Here is a 16658-nt window from a genome sequence, read left to right on the forward strand (position 1 = left end):
GTGAGCTATGTTTATATGAAATGGATTCGGTCTTCTGATCCACCTGAACCGATCATTGACTGGAAATGGCTATGTTCAGCTACTTGGAGACCATTTGCAGCTATTCATTGACTCAATGTTCCCAAAACAACGTTCGAATTTTTATGGATTACAGTGCGTCATGTCACCGGACCACAATTGTTCGCGATTGGTTTGTAGAACATTCTGGATTGTTTGAGCGAATAATTTGGCCACCCTGAGGGGCCGACGTGAATGCCATCGCTCCTTTATCGATCATAGTCGAGAGGTCAGTTCTTGCACAAAATCCTGCACCAGCAACACTTTCGCAATTATGGACGGCTATAGCGGCAGGTGTCTCAGTATATCTGCAAAGGACTTAAGCACTCCGACTTCAGGCCACAAGTGGCCTATTGGGACCATCCGACCGCCATGTCATCCTTAGCTGAGGATGTAGATAGGAGGGGTGTGTGGGCAATACACCGCTCTCCCGGTCGTTATGATGGTTTTCTTTGACCGGAGCCGCTACTATTTGGTCGAGTAACTCCTCAATTGGAATCACGAGGCTGAGTGCACCCGGAAAAGTGGCAACAGCACACCGTGGCTCGGATGGTCACCCATCCAAGTGCCGGCCACGCCCGACAGCGCTTAACTTCGGTGATCTGACTGGAACTGGTGTATTCACTGCGGAAAAGCCGTTGCCTTGCAAACGACGACTTATTGAATCCTTGCCACGTCATGTTGCTGCACAACGCTGGGCAAAAGGAGGTCCGGAATGGTATTAGAAGGTATCCGACGACTTTTGACTCGTCAGTGTATGTCAGAAAAAAAGAAGTGTTTACTCCACAAACGGATGTTGCACCTAATTATTTGCCTCCTAGGTGGATGCTCTCCAGAACGCACTTTAAAACTATGTTCGTATCCTATCGTTAGTCAAACTAAAACACATGTTTTTGGACAGCTCGTCTTCACGTTGTGAGTGGGCTACGCCACTTTGTTTTGCCTCCTCTAGTGGCGCAGGGGATTCGACGTGTACCAGTGATGCAGACATGTTTCTGCAAACCAAAATAAATTTATTATGTAAATAATTATTTCGAGGTGATGATTAAAACTTCATTATCAGTCCTTGTAGGACTAGTTACACTTCCACTTTGATTCCTTGCGACCTTTGCAGTGTTGCAACTGAAAGGTCCAGCGGTGTACGTGTACATCCCTTTCTTTTCGCTGGATTATTTGCAATGGCGCAGCGGACACGCGGCAGCGCAGCTACAGAAGTTGTCAACGCAGTTCGGGCGCTGCTGCCCACGCGGCGTTGCCTGGCAGCAGCTGCACCGGCTGCGACAATTGCCGCACGCGCCGCGCCGGCTGCCGGTAATGCAGGATAATGGCGAGCGGCCGCACGACCGCAGATCCCGGGCGCCGCCATTAAACCTATTAGCAATTAGATAACGCCGCAGCGCGGCCGCCGTGCGGTCTTACGCGAACCATTACGCCAGCCAAATTATGGGCCGTGCCGAGCCGCGCAGCGCCACGCCGGCCAGTGGCCGTTGGCCGCAGCCGCAGAGCCGTCCCTGTCCGTCCGGCCGGGCGCACAGCGGCGCACTAGGAAGTGGTGTCGCTTACCGCGGCTATACGGGCCCGGCTTAACTGCCTTCCGCAGATGCCGCCTACGGAATGCTCGTAAAGCTGCGAGCTCCGCTTCACGTCTTAACTCTGCGGCTTGCTCGAACGACAGCCACACTGCGTTACATCGAAGCGGATCCATAATCAGGTGAACCAACACTGCCGAGATGTAACGATTTTCGCGAGATGTCCCGTTTTTCATGGTTGTAATGACACGTGAATAGGCAAGTGTCGCTGTGACAATCCTACTTCAATTTATTTGTCTTTTGTTTTAAAACATATTTTCACATTAAAATTCACTCAGACTCTTTCACCTACTGTAGCCTTACCCTATCCCGTATTTATTAATTAAGTAATCGACTAAACGCGAAGCCCCTGCAAATGGGTGAGGAAGACGGACACCTACGCATCAAGCGACAGAATATCAACAGATGTGTCACTCTTTCACTATCTGATGGGGTAAACGTGTTAGGACATTCATAATTTCCTTCATCTCAGTTACCACTATCGCGACAACGCTACGATCACTGTAACACCGTGTTTCTAAGAGGTGACGAAAACTTCCATTGATGTAGACGAGACAAAAGATGAAATTAAAAATAAAATTTTGTGATGAAGGGTGCAAGGATTATTCGTGGCTTATCAAAGGTAAAGATGAAAATCACGCTCGCCGTACTCGTGCTTATACACTGAAGCGCCAAACAGAGATTTGTAAACAGGCGAGCACGGCACTGCGGTCGGCAAGTGAGTTTGACCGTGGCGTTATAGTCGGAGCACGAGCGATGGGACTCAGCGTCTCCGAGGTAGCGATAATGTGCGGAGTTTCCCGTACGACCATTTCACGAGTGTACCCTGAATATCAGGAATCCGGTAAAACATCAAATCTCCGACATCGCTGCGGCCGGAAAAATATCGTGCAAGAATAGGACCAACGACGACTAAAGAGAATCGATCAACGTGACGGAAGTGAAACCCTTCCGCAAATTGCTGCAGATTTGAGTGCTGGGTCATCAACAAGTGTCAGCGTGCAAACCATTCAACTAAATATCATCGATATGGGCTTCCGGAGACGAAGGCCCACTCGTGTGTTCTTGATGACTGCACGACACAAAGCTTTATGCCTCGCCTGGGCCCGTCAACACGGACATTGGATTGTGGTTGACCGGAAGCATGATGCGTGGTCGGACGAGTTTAGTTTCAAATAGTATTGAGCGGATGGACGTGTACGGATATGGAGACGACCTCATGAATCCATGGACCCTGCATGTCAGCTATTCAAGCTGACGGAGGCTCTGAATCGGTGTGAGGCGTGTGCTGTTAGGGTGCTATGGGACCCCTGATACGTCTAGATACGACTCTGACATGTGACACATGCGTAAGCATCCTGTCTGATCACCTGCATCCATTAATGGCCATTCTGCATTCCGACGGACTTTGGCAATTCCTGGAGGACAATGCGACATGCCACACGTCCAGAATTGCTACAGAGTGGCCCCAGGAACACCCTTCTGAGTTTAAACACTTCCGCTGGCCACCGAACTCCCCTGACATGAACTTTATTGTGCATATCTGGGGTGCATTGCAACGTGCTATTCAGAAGAGATCTCCAACCCCTCGTACTCTTACAGATTTATGGACAGCCCTGCTGGATTCATGGTGTTAGTTTCCTCTAGCACTACTTCTGACATTAGTCGAGTCCAAGCCACGTCGTGTTGTGGCGCTTCTGCGTGCTCGCGGGAACCCTACATGATATTAAGCAGGTGTACCAGTTTCTTTGTCTCTTCAGTGTATTTTAGTGTCTGATGGAGGTGAAACAGGCGTGAAACAACACAAAAGCATTGGAGCACACAAAAATCCCCTCTTTCTTCAGTTCAGAAGTGTCACGTTCGCAAAAAATCTGGACTTTGTTTAGAAAAAATCCTGGCAAAATTAATCTGTTCCCGGCGACTGCGCGCACTTTGATCGAAGCACAAAAATAGGCTCGTATTAATTTTTGTAAGAAAATATTTAAAAAATGCGACACTCATAAGGACTGCTTCCATTGGCACCAGATTATACTATACGCTACTGAGATGTTGTAGTGTTAGTGATTCACTCGTCACGGTCATCGGCGATCTCATGGTGCTCAGGACTCCTATCTGTGCACCCTTTCGCAGGCAATAACTCTGCTGAGTTCAAATATGAACAGTGTTTGCAGCGTTCGTTCTAGACTGCAAGTATGCTTCACCTATAAGTAAGTACATCTGTTGAATTGAACAGCTTCAGCTATTTGAACTGGTTCCAGAAAGCTGGATGGACCTATCGTCGGATTGCTGCATGTGTTGATCATGTTGTATCGGTAGTGCGTCGTGGTTTCCACTGTGATTTCTGGAACATCTCCACACCTGTAGATCAGGCTGGGAACGTCGGCGTAATACAGACGCACGTCAGAATCGACTCATTGTGTGAGAGGTGCTGGCCGACGGAATTTCATCCAGGGATGAAATCCGGGCGGATGTTGGAGCTGCGTCATCTTGGACCATTAAGAACCGCCTGCGTGTAGCATGATAAAGCTCAAGTGAGTCACAGGAGATGGAACATCAGATATATTAGTACGAGCCGGAAACTAAGCAGCAAGAAACTGTTTTGGTATTCCTAGACGAATCGTAACGAAAAAATATGGTTCGTCAGCGAAGCACTTCAAAGAAAGTATTTCTTCGGTTATACTAGAGACGTCACCAACTTTGCTTTAGAGTGTCAACGAACAGTTAATGTTAAATACAAAACAAAACATTGTTTACGCCAAGTCATCTCTGGTCTTACGAAAACAACCAAAACGTTGCATCAGCATTCATCACAATGATTTGACGGAGAAAAGAGTATCCATCTGTTTTACAGCCGAATGATTTCTTACGTGGGCAGCTATTTTAATTATTTTGAGATGTTACTGAACCCTTCCAAAACTATATTTTTGACTTACGAATATCAGAGTGGAAAAAAAATGTTTCCAGAAGTGTTTCGAACACGTGGAGAAGTGTACACTTTTTACGGTGTAATGTTTTGAAACAAAATATTACGATTCCAACCCAAAAGAATTTTTTAACTTAAAAAGCCAGCTGTAGTAAAGTGTGTTCCAAAATACCTGAGTCAAAATTACATAGAAAGCTGACGATCCCAAACACGGCGATGTACAAAACTTAAAGTAAAAAGAAACTTTCGAGTGATTTTTAATACCAAGTAACATAGCTCGAAGCTTGTATCTTACACAGAAAAAACTGCTACAATATAATACGGAAGGTAATTGATAGTAACAGGCAACGAGATGAACAGAGATTTCACAGTTCATGGTGCTATGTTACTTGTCAGTGATACAACATGTGAAAGTTAGTTTCGTTCTTACGTTTTGCACTGTAAGAAATCAGTGACTGCAGATGAATATTTCAGGCAGTACGAGTTCTTCAGCTGGCATGCGTATGAGACATTTATTTAGTGACGCATAAATGACGCGGAAGTCTGATTAATAAGGCATAAGATAATACTAGGTGTGCCTGAAAAAATTTGAACATCTCTGTGGAGAATGCTTGTCGATACTCACTGATTAGCTTCCAGACTGGGATAACAAATGCAGGGAGAACCAGAATCCCACCGACTAGACTTTGTGGATTATTCAGGGATAATTTCTAATTATTTAGCATAAGGAATCCGTGATCCCCAGTGGGTCATAAGAAGAGTAGCAAAGTAGATATAATTTCTTCGGTTTTCGTAGCTCAGCTAGTTTTGTGCTGTGAAAATACCTTCACAAAAGTGAAAAAGCCTCAAATACGTAATCAACACAAAACACAGAATTGTGCAGCAACCCTCAAACGAAACCCAAACAGTCATAGCACAGCGTTCTGGCCATCGTTGTGGTTACGACTCGACATAAGAGTCGCTCAGCCACTCTCACCTTCGCATTCAGTGAACTCGTACACGACGTGCACACTGACCAGCTGTAAACATACTCGGCCTACTGCATATCACTGTTGATGTACAGCTAACGCCACATTAAAAACAAACACAAGACAGAGATGAGCAGTACTGAGTGCCAGCTTGAGGTTGAAGAATACAGTGTACATCATTGCTGTGAACATAAAGTATCGAGAGTGAATGGACCAGGCATGTTTCAAACCAAGACACACAGCGCATATCGTCAACACTTGCCCTGTGGTGCAGATTTTTCAGTATAATACAAAAGTAAGGGGGGTAAGAAATCAACGAAATGCAATTAGTCTGCAACGGGCCACTGGAGATGAAGTGTACGCGATGGCAAAATACTCAAAAGTATCCCAGAGAAAACTTGTAATTTCGTCGGTGGAAGTTCATATTGTATTTGTGATCCTAATCTGGAAGCTATAGGACCAATGACCTCTGTGTTTAGACTCCTCACCCGAATCAACCAACCAGCCATCTGGAAGCTAATTTCTGAATCTCAACATGCATTTTTCAGAAAGACTTTCAGCATTTTTCAGGCACTGATTTCCGTGTTATCTTACATCACATTCAAGTGTCTTCCACATCACTTTCGTGGTAATAAATCTACGTTTTTTCAAGACTTCGTATTGCTCTAATGTTCACCTTCGTCCACTGATGTGCTTTTTTACGATCTTCTTGGTAACCCATGCGTTTTTTAGTAATTCATAAGAAACAACGAGTAGAAAAAAAATCGTTCCAATCGCTTTTTCTCCAGGCATTAACCTTTAGAATGGACACATTGCTGCATGTTTACGAAGCAGTTCTGGAGACATTTTTTTCTACTCTGATGTTCGTACATGCGTGGTCTGAAAGATGTGTACACCGGTTAATATTGGCTTTTCACCACTCTGGAATGAAACGTTTCCCTCTTGCGATGTCCTGCAACAGCACCCTCAGAATGTGGATGCTGGTCAGCTGGCAGAGCTCACCTGAGGTAGTCGCGGCGGCACAGGATGAGGTCGGCCTTGGTGTAGAGCGTGGAGCCCACCTCCCCCAGGCGGCAGTCGCAGCAGCCGCACTTGAGGCAGTCCTCGTGCCAGAACAGGTCCAGCGCCTTCAGCAGGTACCTGCAACCATATCAGAGATGCTGAAAACAGCGGAAACCCTTGCAACAACCACCATCAACATTTACACTAACGGAAAAAATCACAACAACAAAAAATAATTAATGCAGAGTAATGAAATTTAGGGAAAACATTTGTCTACGTAACATTTGTGAATGTGTAACATTGCAGGACCACAGGTTAATGTAAGCGTGCAAATGAGAAATTCTGGTACATTAATAATCACTATAACCGCCAGAATGTTGAATTAATTCATGGAAACGTGCATGCGTTGTGTTGTACAGGTGCTGGACGTCAGTTTATGGGATCGAGTTCCTTGCCTGTTGCACTTGGTCCGTCTCCATTGGAGACAGATCTGGTGATCGAGAGGACCAACGCAACATGTCGACACATTGTACAACATGTTGGGTTACAACAGCGGCGAGTGAGCGTGCATTATCCTGTTGGAAAGCACCCCCTGGAAAGCTGTTCATGAATGGAAACAAAACAAGTCGAATCACTAGACTGATGTACAAATTTGCAGTGAGTGCGCTTGTAAAAACCACGACACTGCACCTGCTGACATACGAAATCAAACCCCAGACCATAACTCCAGGTCTTGGTTTAGTGTGTCTAACACGCAGACAGGTTGGTTGCATGCCCTCAACTAGCCTCCTCCTAACCAACAAATTGTCATCACTGGCACCGAGGGAGAACCAGCTTTAATCAGAAAACACAACAGAGCTCCACACTGCCCTCCAATCCAATGACACTTCCTTGACACCAATGAAGTTGCAAATGGCGGTGGTTTGGGGTCAGTGGAATGCACGCTACAGGACGTCGGCCTCGAAGCTGTCCTCGAAGTAACCGATTTGTAACTGCTCGATGTGTCACTGTGGAGCCAATGCTGCTCATATTGATGCTGCAGATGTAGCACGACGCACCAGAGCCATATACCAAGCAGACGGTCTTCGCTCTCGGTAGTGCCACGTGGTCGTCCGGAGCTCGGTCTTCCTGTTGCCATACATTCCCGTGGTCAGCGCTGCCAGCTATCATATAAGGTGGCTATATTCCTGCCAAGTCTTTTTGCAATATCACATAAGGAACATCCAGCTTCTCGTAGCCCTTTTACACGACCTCGTTAAAACTCAGTGAAGTGTCGATAGCGGCGTCTTTGTCGCCTTAAAGGATTCTTGACTTACAACGTCCAATCACAAATGTAACTAATGCTCACAACCTTTCAACGTGTATTTAAAGCAAACCTGACTTACATCTTCATAGTGCCGTTACTAGCGCCGCTCTTATGCGATTGGCGTAAAACTTGAATAGACATCATCCTGCAGACGTAGAAACATGTCTACCAATTTTTGTTTATGTCGCACAACACCTTTCTGTTATTGCGATTTTTTTCCGTCAGTGTATTTTCAGCTATGAACCCCCAGAAGATCAATCCCACACTGCGCTCAGAAAGACCTAACGAAATATGAGCCAACTATACTGTAATGATGTGCAAGTAAGAAGGTGAGAGCATGATGCCTTCTGCTCAGAGAGGATTCCCGGTAACTGGCCGCAGTGTAGTGAGCGCCACATCGGGCAATTGTTTCTGCTTCTGACTCAATCCTCGACAAATTTATATGCTGGAAAAACTGTCACTTGGAGGACCATCGCATTTATTAACGTAAACTTTGTCGTGTTAGCTTTATGCCAATCATAATCAGAACTACGGTGGCTGAGAACCTTAACCGTGTGTAAACTAAAATGAAAATCAACCCTATATGTTCTACGCACACGCTACAGGCAGACACGCCAGATGATGTTACAGAATGGAGCGTCAGCTGATACACTAATCCTCTGCATCGCCCAACCTTCGGCCTAGTTAAGTGCACACCAATATAAGGCAAGATAGTGAAACATTGTGTTACTTTTTGTTCAAGTATCCACACATTTTTCGATGTAGGTCACTTTTAAGGACAAATCATAATGTCCAGTGTTAATATTCCATCGCTGAAGGACTGCACAAAATATTTTTCATCTATTGTCTTAATCACTTTATTATTAGACTGAAAATGTTCTTTTTAGCGTACCTTTTTCCTTAACTAAAGCGATCGATAAAGTCTTTCGCTGCTGCTCTAATATTTACATACTCTCACTTCCTGTTACTCTCCTGGCTCCACAGACCGCAGTCGGTTTTGGCCTTGTCAGGCAGCCTCCTCCACGAAGTTCTGCCCTTGGAATCGCCATCTCTTGTTCCGAATATCTTAAGAACTAGGTCACTTTGTCTTTTCGTCTTATTTTCTGTCTTCCTAATGATCTTCGTCCTTAACGTCTCTTCTCTGACCCATCACTCAGTCTTGATCCCTCCTCTCACTATAGCCGTGGACAGTGCTTTTCAGTTCCCTTGTCTTAGCTTCCGCAAAAACATCTGGTTCATTATACACCTCCATGAGCTCTCTGCTCCTTCTTCCCCGCCATTTCTCCTCTCTCACAAATTGGATCAAATATCCTCCGCAGGATATTACTTTCTGAAACCTTTATTTTCCTCTCTGTGTACTTATCTATTCACAATATTTCTGCCCCATATAGTAATACAGGTCTGATTACACTTTTATGTATCCTTCTTTTGTTTCCTCTTGAAAACATTCTGGATGACAGTGATTTGTTCAGTGGATATGACGCTCTGTATGTCGCTTTAATTCTGACTTCCATTCCTTGTCTCCCATCGTTTCTGTCGTTTACCACAACCCTCAGACATTTAGACTCTTCTGCTTCTTCAAACATGTGGTTATCAGTCTGCATGAGTTCCTGTTTTTTGACTTGTAATTTCTTTCTATCCTTATCAATTTCGTTTTCTGTCATCTACATTTCCAGCAATTATTATTATTTCATCTACAAAGGCCAGTACATCCACGCTAATTTCCTTTTCTGCTTCGCTTGCTGCGTCTTGTGTTTTCTGTATTGTTAAGATGAACAAAAGCGTTTATATTCCATCTCATCACCTCACTCTTGTTTTGGTTTCAAAAGTCATCCCTTTCGATCCTTCCAGTGCAACTTTTACAAGATTTGCAATCTGTTTTGGTATTCCAAACATCTGTATTTCTTCCACAATTTTGCTCTGGTTATGCTATCATGGGCTTTCTTAAAATCAGCAGACAGTATGCCACTGTTTTGTTGTATTCTCAGTAATATGATATAGATTCTTTCAATTTGAATACCCAATCAGAGGTGGATTGATTCTTCATAAATCCCGCTTTCTTCTCATATATTAACTCTTTTGAAAATGGTTCCAATCTTTCCTGGAGAATCTTGGCGAACACTTTGTAGGCTGGGATGATTAATGAGTGCCTCTATGATTTCTACATTCTTATCGCCCTTTTTATAGAGCGGTACTATGATCGCTTCTTTCCATTCGGCTAGCGTCCTTTCGACGTTCCAGAAGTTCGTCACGAGTTTGTGTATTCGATCCGCAATTTTATCTCCTCCCCTTTTAAAGAGTCCAGCTGTTATCCCATCTCTAATATATACACTGAGGAAACAGTAAGGCAATTGGAAATGAACTTACAGAATTATCAAGTTTTAATGTCGAACAGTTGAGGTGGACTGCAGAGAGCTACCCATGACCTACACAAAATGCATCAGACTTACAACATGTCATATCAATACAAAATGCGTAAGGTATGGCTGTCTGTGGAAAAAACTAATAAGGACAAAAATAATAATAGAAAACAAGATCATAAAGTAAGCAGATACAGTTACATTCTTTGGGACCATTCTAAAGTAGAGAGGAAACCTAGACAAAAAATACAAAATTGAGAAGTTTAATTGCCTCAACGATAATAATTATCAGACATCTCCAAAACAAGATATGAACAGAAACTTCCTTAAATTTCATACCTATGTTGGCGCCCACGGTGTTACGTGAGAGTGAATCTTGAGTAATGAAAAATAAAGATAAAATACGATTACAGGCGAAAGAAATGGAATGCCTCAGGAACACATCAGCATACACAAAGTTAGATTATAAAATAAATACAAATATTTTGAAGGAAATGAAAATATTTAATAAAAGCGAAAAGGTTGAAGAAAACAGGCAAAAATGGATATCCCACGGGTTGTGAATGGAGAAGTCATGATTACCACTACGTTTTTGGCAATATATTGTGCAAGATGAAAAAGCAGAAAAAAGATGGAAGGATAAAATCTAGCTGCAACAGGTGTAACAAGGCTTCAGGCATGACAGACCTCTTTCTTTCCACGTCAGGGCCAGGTAGAATTCACAGGATGTCAAATATAGGTAATAGTTTAAATGCCACAACAAACAGCTGATAAAATCACTCGGCTACCTCACTACCAACAAATGTATGTCGGCACATGAATCCTCCTAATGTAAGACGACACTTTTTTCATTATTCATCCATTTGGTCCACAAGACTTGTTTAGTGTTCTCCAGGTTTTGTTTCCCTCCTTACAGAGTTCCCAGAAAACAATAGTTATATCCTGCACCAAAGGTACAATTAAATTCCCTTATTTTGGAGCAGGCGAGTGGGTATGATGTCCTATTGTGTTTGCTATTTCTATCACGCAGAAACGAAATAGCATACAAATTTCATATATTATCTTTGAAATGGCAAAAACACTGCTGAGATATTTTCTCGACTTAGCCTTTGATCAATAGTGAATAAGAAATTTGCCTTCGTTAAATTGTCATGTAAATTCACTATACTCTTTCATCTCGTCATGTATTTCATACATTTTAAACACCGATCGTCCAGCATAATACTGTGCACTTTTTTCGTGTTTTCACCAATGAATTCAGTGTGGAAACGCCCTTCATGTGGATCATCTTCGAAAAATGTAATGCCACTTTTTAGTTTCAGTCACTCATTTCTTAGCTATGATGTGCTCCTGTTATTATAAAGTCTCTCCGCTCTACAGTTCAGAGTAAAGTGCGTTTCATTACAAGGTTGGCTATTATACGGAGCAAACTCAAATAATGAGTTACATCTATATTATCCCTTACCCAGTACCGAATGTGTCAGGTCATCCGGTGTCTATAAGTCCTCGTATAAGCTAAAACTGGAGAAAAACACAAAAAATTGTGGCAAGTAAAAGCGGTAGCAAGCAAGGGAAAACAAAATGCAAACAGAGCTTTGAATGGTTAACACATCAATTAGCCCTTCCCTTCTAGCCATGAATTTAAATCGCATCCCGCGGCATTTCTTTATTTATGAAACTAGGTCGTTTAACATCCATGATCAAAACGTTTTTGGGAAAATATCTGAACGAATATCTCACAGTCAGTGACGAAAGCATTAATGGGAATACTGTTGAACGTAAATAGGTCACACACGGTACATTTCAGTAGAATTTGTTTCTTCCTTTCACACACACTTTTTCGTACCGAATACTACATTTGAATACTTTTTCAGTTTTCTGTTTATTAAGTGTCTTTGTTAACGAAGATAACTGTCGTTCTTCATTTTCGAAATGTGTGGTTACATATTTGTTCTAAGTTAAAGTTGATGGACAAGTAATTAGTACTCCAGAGAATCCAACGTGATGATCTGAAGTCGTAAATCCAATGCTCGCTGTATCATATAGCATTCATGGATGTAAAGCAACAATAGACTAAATGCCCTACCGTAATGTACACTTTCTTTTCTAAATTAGCGTTCCACAGTACTTGAGCCACGATATTAGCGTATTCTAACAACGCAAAAGAGGAACTTAAACGAACCAGCAAATTTCCTTTTATTTTTTATACAATTACAGTTTACGCCATATTCATAACAGATTTCGACCTACAATGGCCATCTTCAGATGCTACAACAGGGAAAAAGAGAAAATTCTATACCAATATACCTTAAAAATGAAAATTTGCCTCTTCTGCTAGTGAGCTAAGTACACTCCTGGAAATGGAAAAAAGAACACATTGACACCGGTGTGTCAGACCCACCATACTTGCTCCGGACACTGCGAGAGGGCTGTACAAGCAATGATCACACGCACGGCACAGCGGACACACCAGGAACCGCGGTGTTGGCCGTCGAATGGCGCTAGCTGCGCAGCATCTGTGCACCGCCGCCGTCAGTGTCAGCCAGTTTGCCGTGGCATACGGAGCTCCATCGCAGTCTTTAACACTGGTAGCATGCCGCGACAGCGTGGACGTGAACCGTATGTGCAGTTGACGGACTTTGAGCGAGGGCGTATAGTGGGCATGCGGGAGGCCGGGTGGACGTACCGCCGAATTGCTCAACACGTGGGGCGTGAGGTCTCCACAGTACATCGATGTTGTCGCCAGTGGTCGGCGGAAGGTGCACGTGCCCGTCGACCTGGGACCGGACCGCAGCGACGCACGGATGCACGCCAAGACCGTAGGATCCTACGCAGTGCCGTAGGGGACCGCACCGCCACTTCCCAGCAAATTAGGGACGCTGTTGCTCCTGGGGTATCGGCGAGGACCATTCGCAACCGTTTCCATGAAGCTGGGCTACGGTCCCGCACACCGTTAGGCCGTCTTCCGCTCACGCCCCAACATCGTGCAGCCCGCCTCCAGTGGTGTCGCGACAGGCGTGAATGGAGGGACGAATGGAGACGTGTCGTCTTCAGCGATGAGAGTCGCTTCTGCCTTGGTGCCAATGATGGCCGTATGCGTGTTTGGCGCCGTGCAGGTGAGCGCCACAATCAGGACTGCATACGACCGAGGCACACAGGGCCAACACCCGGCATCATGGTGTGGGGAGCGATCTCCTACACTGCCCGTACACCACTGGTGATCGTCGAGGGGACACTGAATAGTGCACGGTACATCCAAACCGTCATCGAACCCATCGTTCTATCATCCCTAGACCGGCAAGGGAACTTGCTGTTCCAACAGGACAATGCACGTCCGCATGTATCCCGTGCCACCCAACGTGCTCTAGAAGGTGTAAGTCAACTACCCTGGCCAGCAAGATCTCCGGATCTGTCCCCCATTGAGCATGTTTGGGACTGGATGAAGCGTCGTCTCACGCGGTCTGCACGTCCAGCACGAACGCTGGTCCAACTGAGGCGCCAGGTGGAAATGGCATGGCAAGCCGTTCCACAGGACTACATCCAGCATCTCTACGATCGTCTCCATGGGAGAATAGCAGCCTGCATTGCTGCGAAAGGTGGATATACACTAGACTAGTGCCGACATTGTGCATGCTCTGTTGCCTGTGTCTATGTGCCTGTGGTTCTGTCAGTGTGATCATGTGATGTATCTGACCCCAGGAATGTGTCAATAAAGTTTCCTCTTCCTGGGACAATGAATTCACGGTGTTCTTATTTCAATTTCCAGGAGTGCATATTAAATCTAAATATATGCAGTTCACAGCTACTAGTCATGTAGGCATTTGATAAACAAAACCGTCATTACATGCGTCGTCAAACTGAATTTAATAACAAAAATTAAGATACATTAACATACGATTTTCTCGTTTTGCTTTTGTAGTATATGAACACAGCCAGTGTCTGCCCAAACGGGTCATGATTGTGTCATAAAATGAGACTGTGTCGTAAATAAAAGTAAGTTTACCATACATGAATCACGGATCTACTTCGATCATATGAGAGACCAGGGAAATGGAACACTTGTGTCAGAAACCCCATCACCTTAACTTTTATCTTAGTAAAATTTCAATTTCAATGGTGAAGATACGAATAAACAATACTTCTGGTAAAATGAGGAGACTTTGTGGTTTTCGTATGAACAGTAATCGTAGGTTCTAGCGGAAAATCTGTTGTATGTCACGAGTTACTTGTTAATGAAGCCGTTGGACATAAACTCTTTCAGTAAGAAAGACTTATGTAAACTGGATATTCCTTACTAGGCAATAAAACCTTTCCACACCAGTACAAACCAAATTCAAAGAAATATTTTTCTTGCATAGTCGATAAGATTTGAATGAATGTACAACACAGTCCAGAATCTAAATAGACGAACAGACACAAATAGAATCTTCAGAGGTGGTTCGGGAAATAAAACCTCATCAGTCATCATCTGATATTTGGAACTGTTTTGCAACACAAGCGTTTCATATGTCATGTAATAGAGGGAAGAGTTCATATACTAAAGGCAAGGTTCAAAAAATGGTTCAAATGCCTCTGAGCACTATGGGATTTAACATCTATGGTCATCAGTCCCCTAGAACTTAGAACTACTTAAACCTAACTAACCTAAGGACAGTACACAACACCCAGCCACCACGAGGTAGAGAAACTGAAGGCTAGGTTTCATATACTGAATAATAGTTAATCCTGGCTGTTTAGTCGCTTAATATTTCAGTGGAGGATAAGAAAGTAAAACTCGACTTTGAAATTTATTTTTTGCAAAAGAAACTGAGTTGATAGTACGAGACAGCCTTCAAAATTTTTACAAAAACAAAGAAATAATATCCTGTACGCATCGTTTTATGTATCCTACAAATATTTGCTCTTGTTGTTTACACAATTAGCATGCTTTCGAACCATTTCTGTAAATATTTTCTTATCTCTCTAATACTGGTACCAGAAACACAAGTTTTTGGAATGCTCAAATTTGCTTTATCACGAAATCGACCATCTACATCTACACTTACACACATACTACTTAAGTACCCTCCCCCCGTCGGAAGTTCGAGTCCTCCCTCGGGCATGGGTGTGTGTGTGTGTGTTGTACATAGATTAGGGACTGATGACCTAAGCAGCTTGATTCCATAAGATCTTAATACAAATTTACAAAAGAATTATGTAATTACCATACTGTGCATTGCGGAAGTACCCTGTACCATTACTAGTCATTCCCATTCCTGTTCCACTAGAACGACTGTCTATACACCTCTGTATGAGCCCTAATTTCTCTTTCTTTCGCAGTCTTTACGCGAAAAATACGTTAGCGGCATTAGAATCGTTCTGCAGTCGGCTTCAGTCGCCCGTTCTCTTAATTTTCTCAATAGTATTTCACGGAAAGAGTATCGTCTTTACTCCAGCGATTACTATCTGACTTCAGAGAGCATCTCCGTAGTACTAGTGTGTTGACCGAACCTAGCAGTAACAAATATAGCAGCCCGCCTCTGAATTGCTTCGATGTCTCCCGTAGTCACACCTGGCGGCGATTGCATGCAGCCTAGTAGTATTCAAGAATGGCCCACAGTAGTGTTCTATACGCGGTCTCTTTTATAGATAAGCTACGCTTTCCAGAAATTCTCTCGAAATCGACTCTTCGCCTTCCCTATTAACGATCTTACATTCTCGTTCCGTATCATACCACTCTGTAACGTTACGCCTAGATGTGTGGAGCAGCTCGCCCTAATATTGCATTGGAACACTACAGGACTGTTTTTCTTATTCTTCTGCATTAACTTCAATTTTCCAACAGTTAGAGCAAATTTTCAATCATCGCGGCAAATAGAAACTCTAAGTCTTCCTGTATTGTTCTACAATCAGTCAACGACGACACTTTCCCTTAGACGACAGAATTATCAGCTAACAGTGCCACGTTGCTACTCCCCTTGCCGGTCAGATCACTTATATATACAGAGAACGAGAGTGGTCATCCTTTCGTACATCTCTGGGGCACTCCTAACGATACTCTTGTCTCTGATCAACACTCGCCGTTCAGGGCACGATATGGAGTTAGTCTTGGAGCTACTCACATGTCTGGGAACCTTTTCCGTCGTTAACAGTCTGGAGTAGACCACTGTGTCCGGAAATCTAGGAACACGATATCTCCCTGGCGTTCACTGTTCATTGTTCGCAGGATATCATGTTAGAAAAGGGTAAGCTGAGTTTTGCAAGAGCGATTCAACCCAAATCCGTGCTGATTTCTAATCAGTAGCTTTTCTGTCTCAAGGAAGCGACAAAAAGTGCTCGGGAAAATATACCTTATTTCTCTCTGCGCAGAAAGCTGGTTACTTCCACACCATGTATAGCACACCACGTATAGCAAGTTATTACGCAGCCGTTGACCACATAACATTTACGGGCTGTTAGTCAGCAGACGTCGTT

At 43.7% G+C, this 16658-nt stretch overlaps 1 protein-coding gene across 1 annotated transcript in view; it reads right to left on the reverse strand.

Moving 5' to 3' along the window:
• Positions 1–16658, reverse strand: part of LOC124605790 (LIM domain only protein 3-like) — a 341408-nt gene that overhangs the window by 76465 nt on the left and 248285 nt on the right. Inside the window, exon 3 of the mRNA XM_047137682.1 lies at positions 6540–6677. Coding sequence (XP_046993638.1) covers positions 6540–6677 — 138 coding nt within the window. The remainder of the gene's footprint in view (positions 1–6539; positions 6678–16658) is intronic.

The sequence above is a fragment of the Schistocerca americana genome, chromosome 3 (genome assembly GCF_021461395.2).
Source record: "Schistocerca americana isolate TAMUIC-IGC-003095 chromosome 3, iqSchAmer2.1, whole genome shotgun sequence".
In the NCBI taxonomy this organism is placed as follows: Eukaryota; Metazoa; Arthropoda; class Insecta; order Orthoptera; family Acrididae; genus Schistocerca; species Schistocerca americana.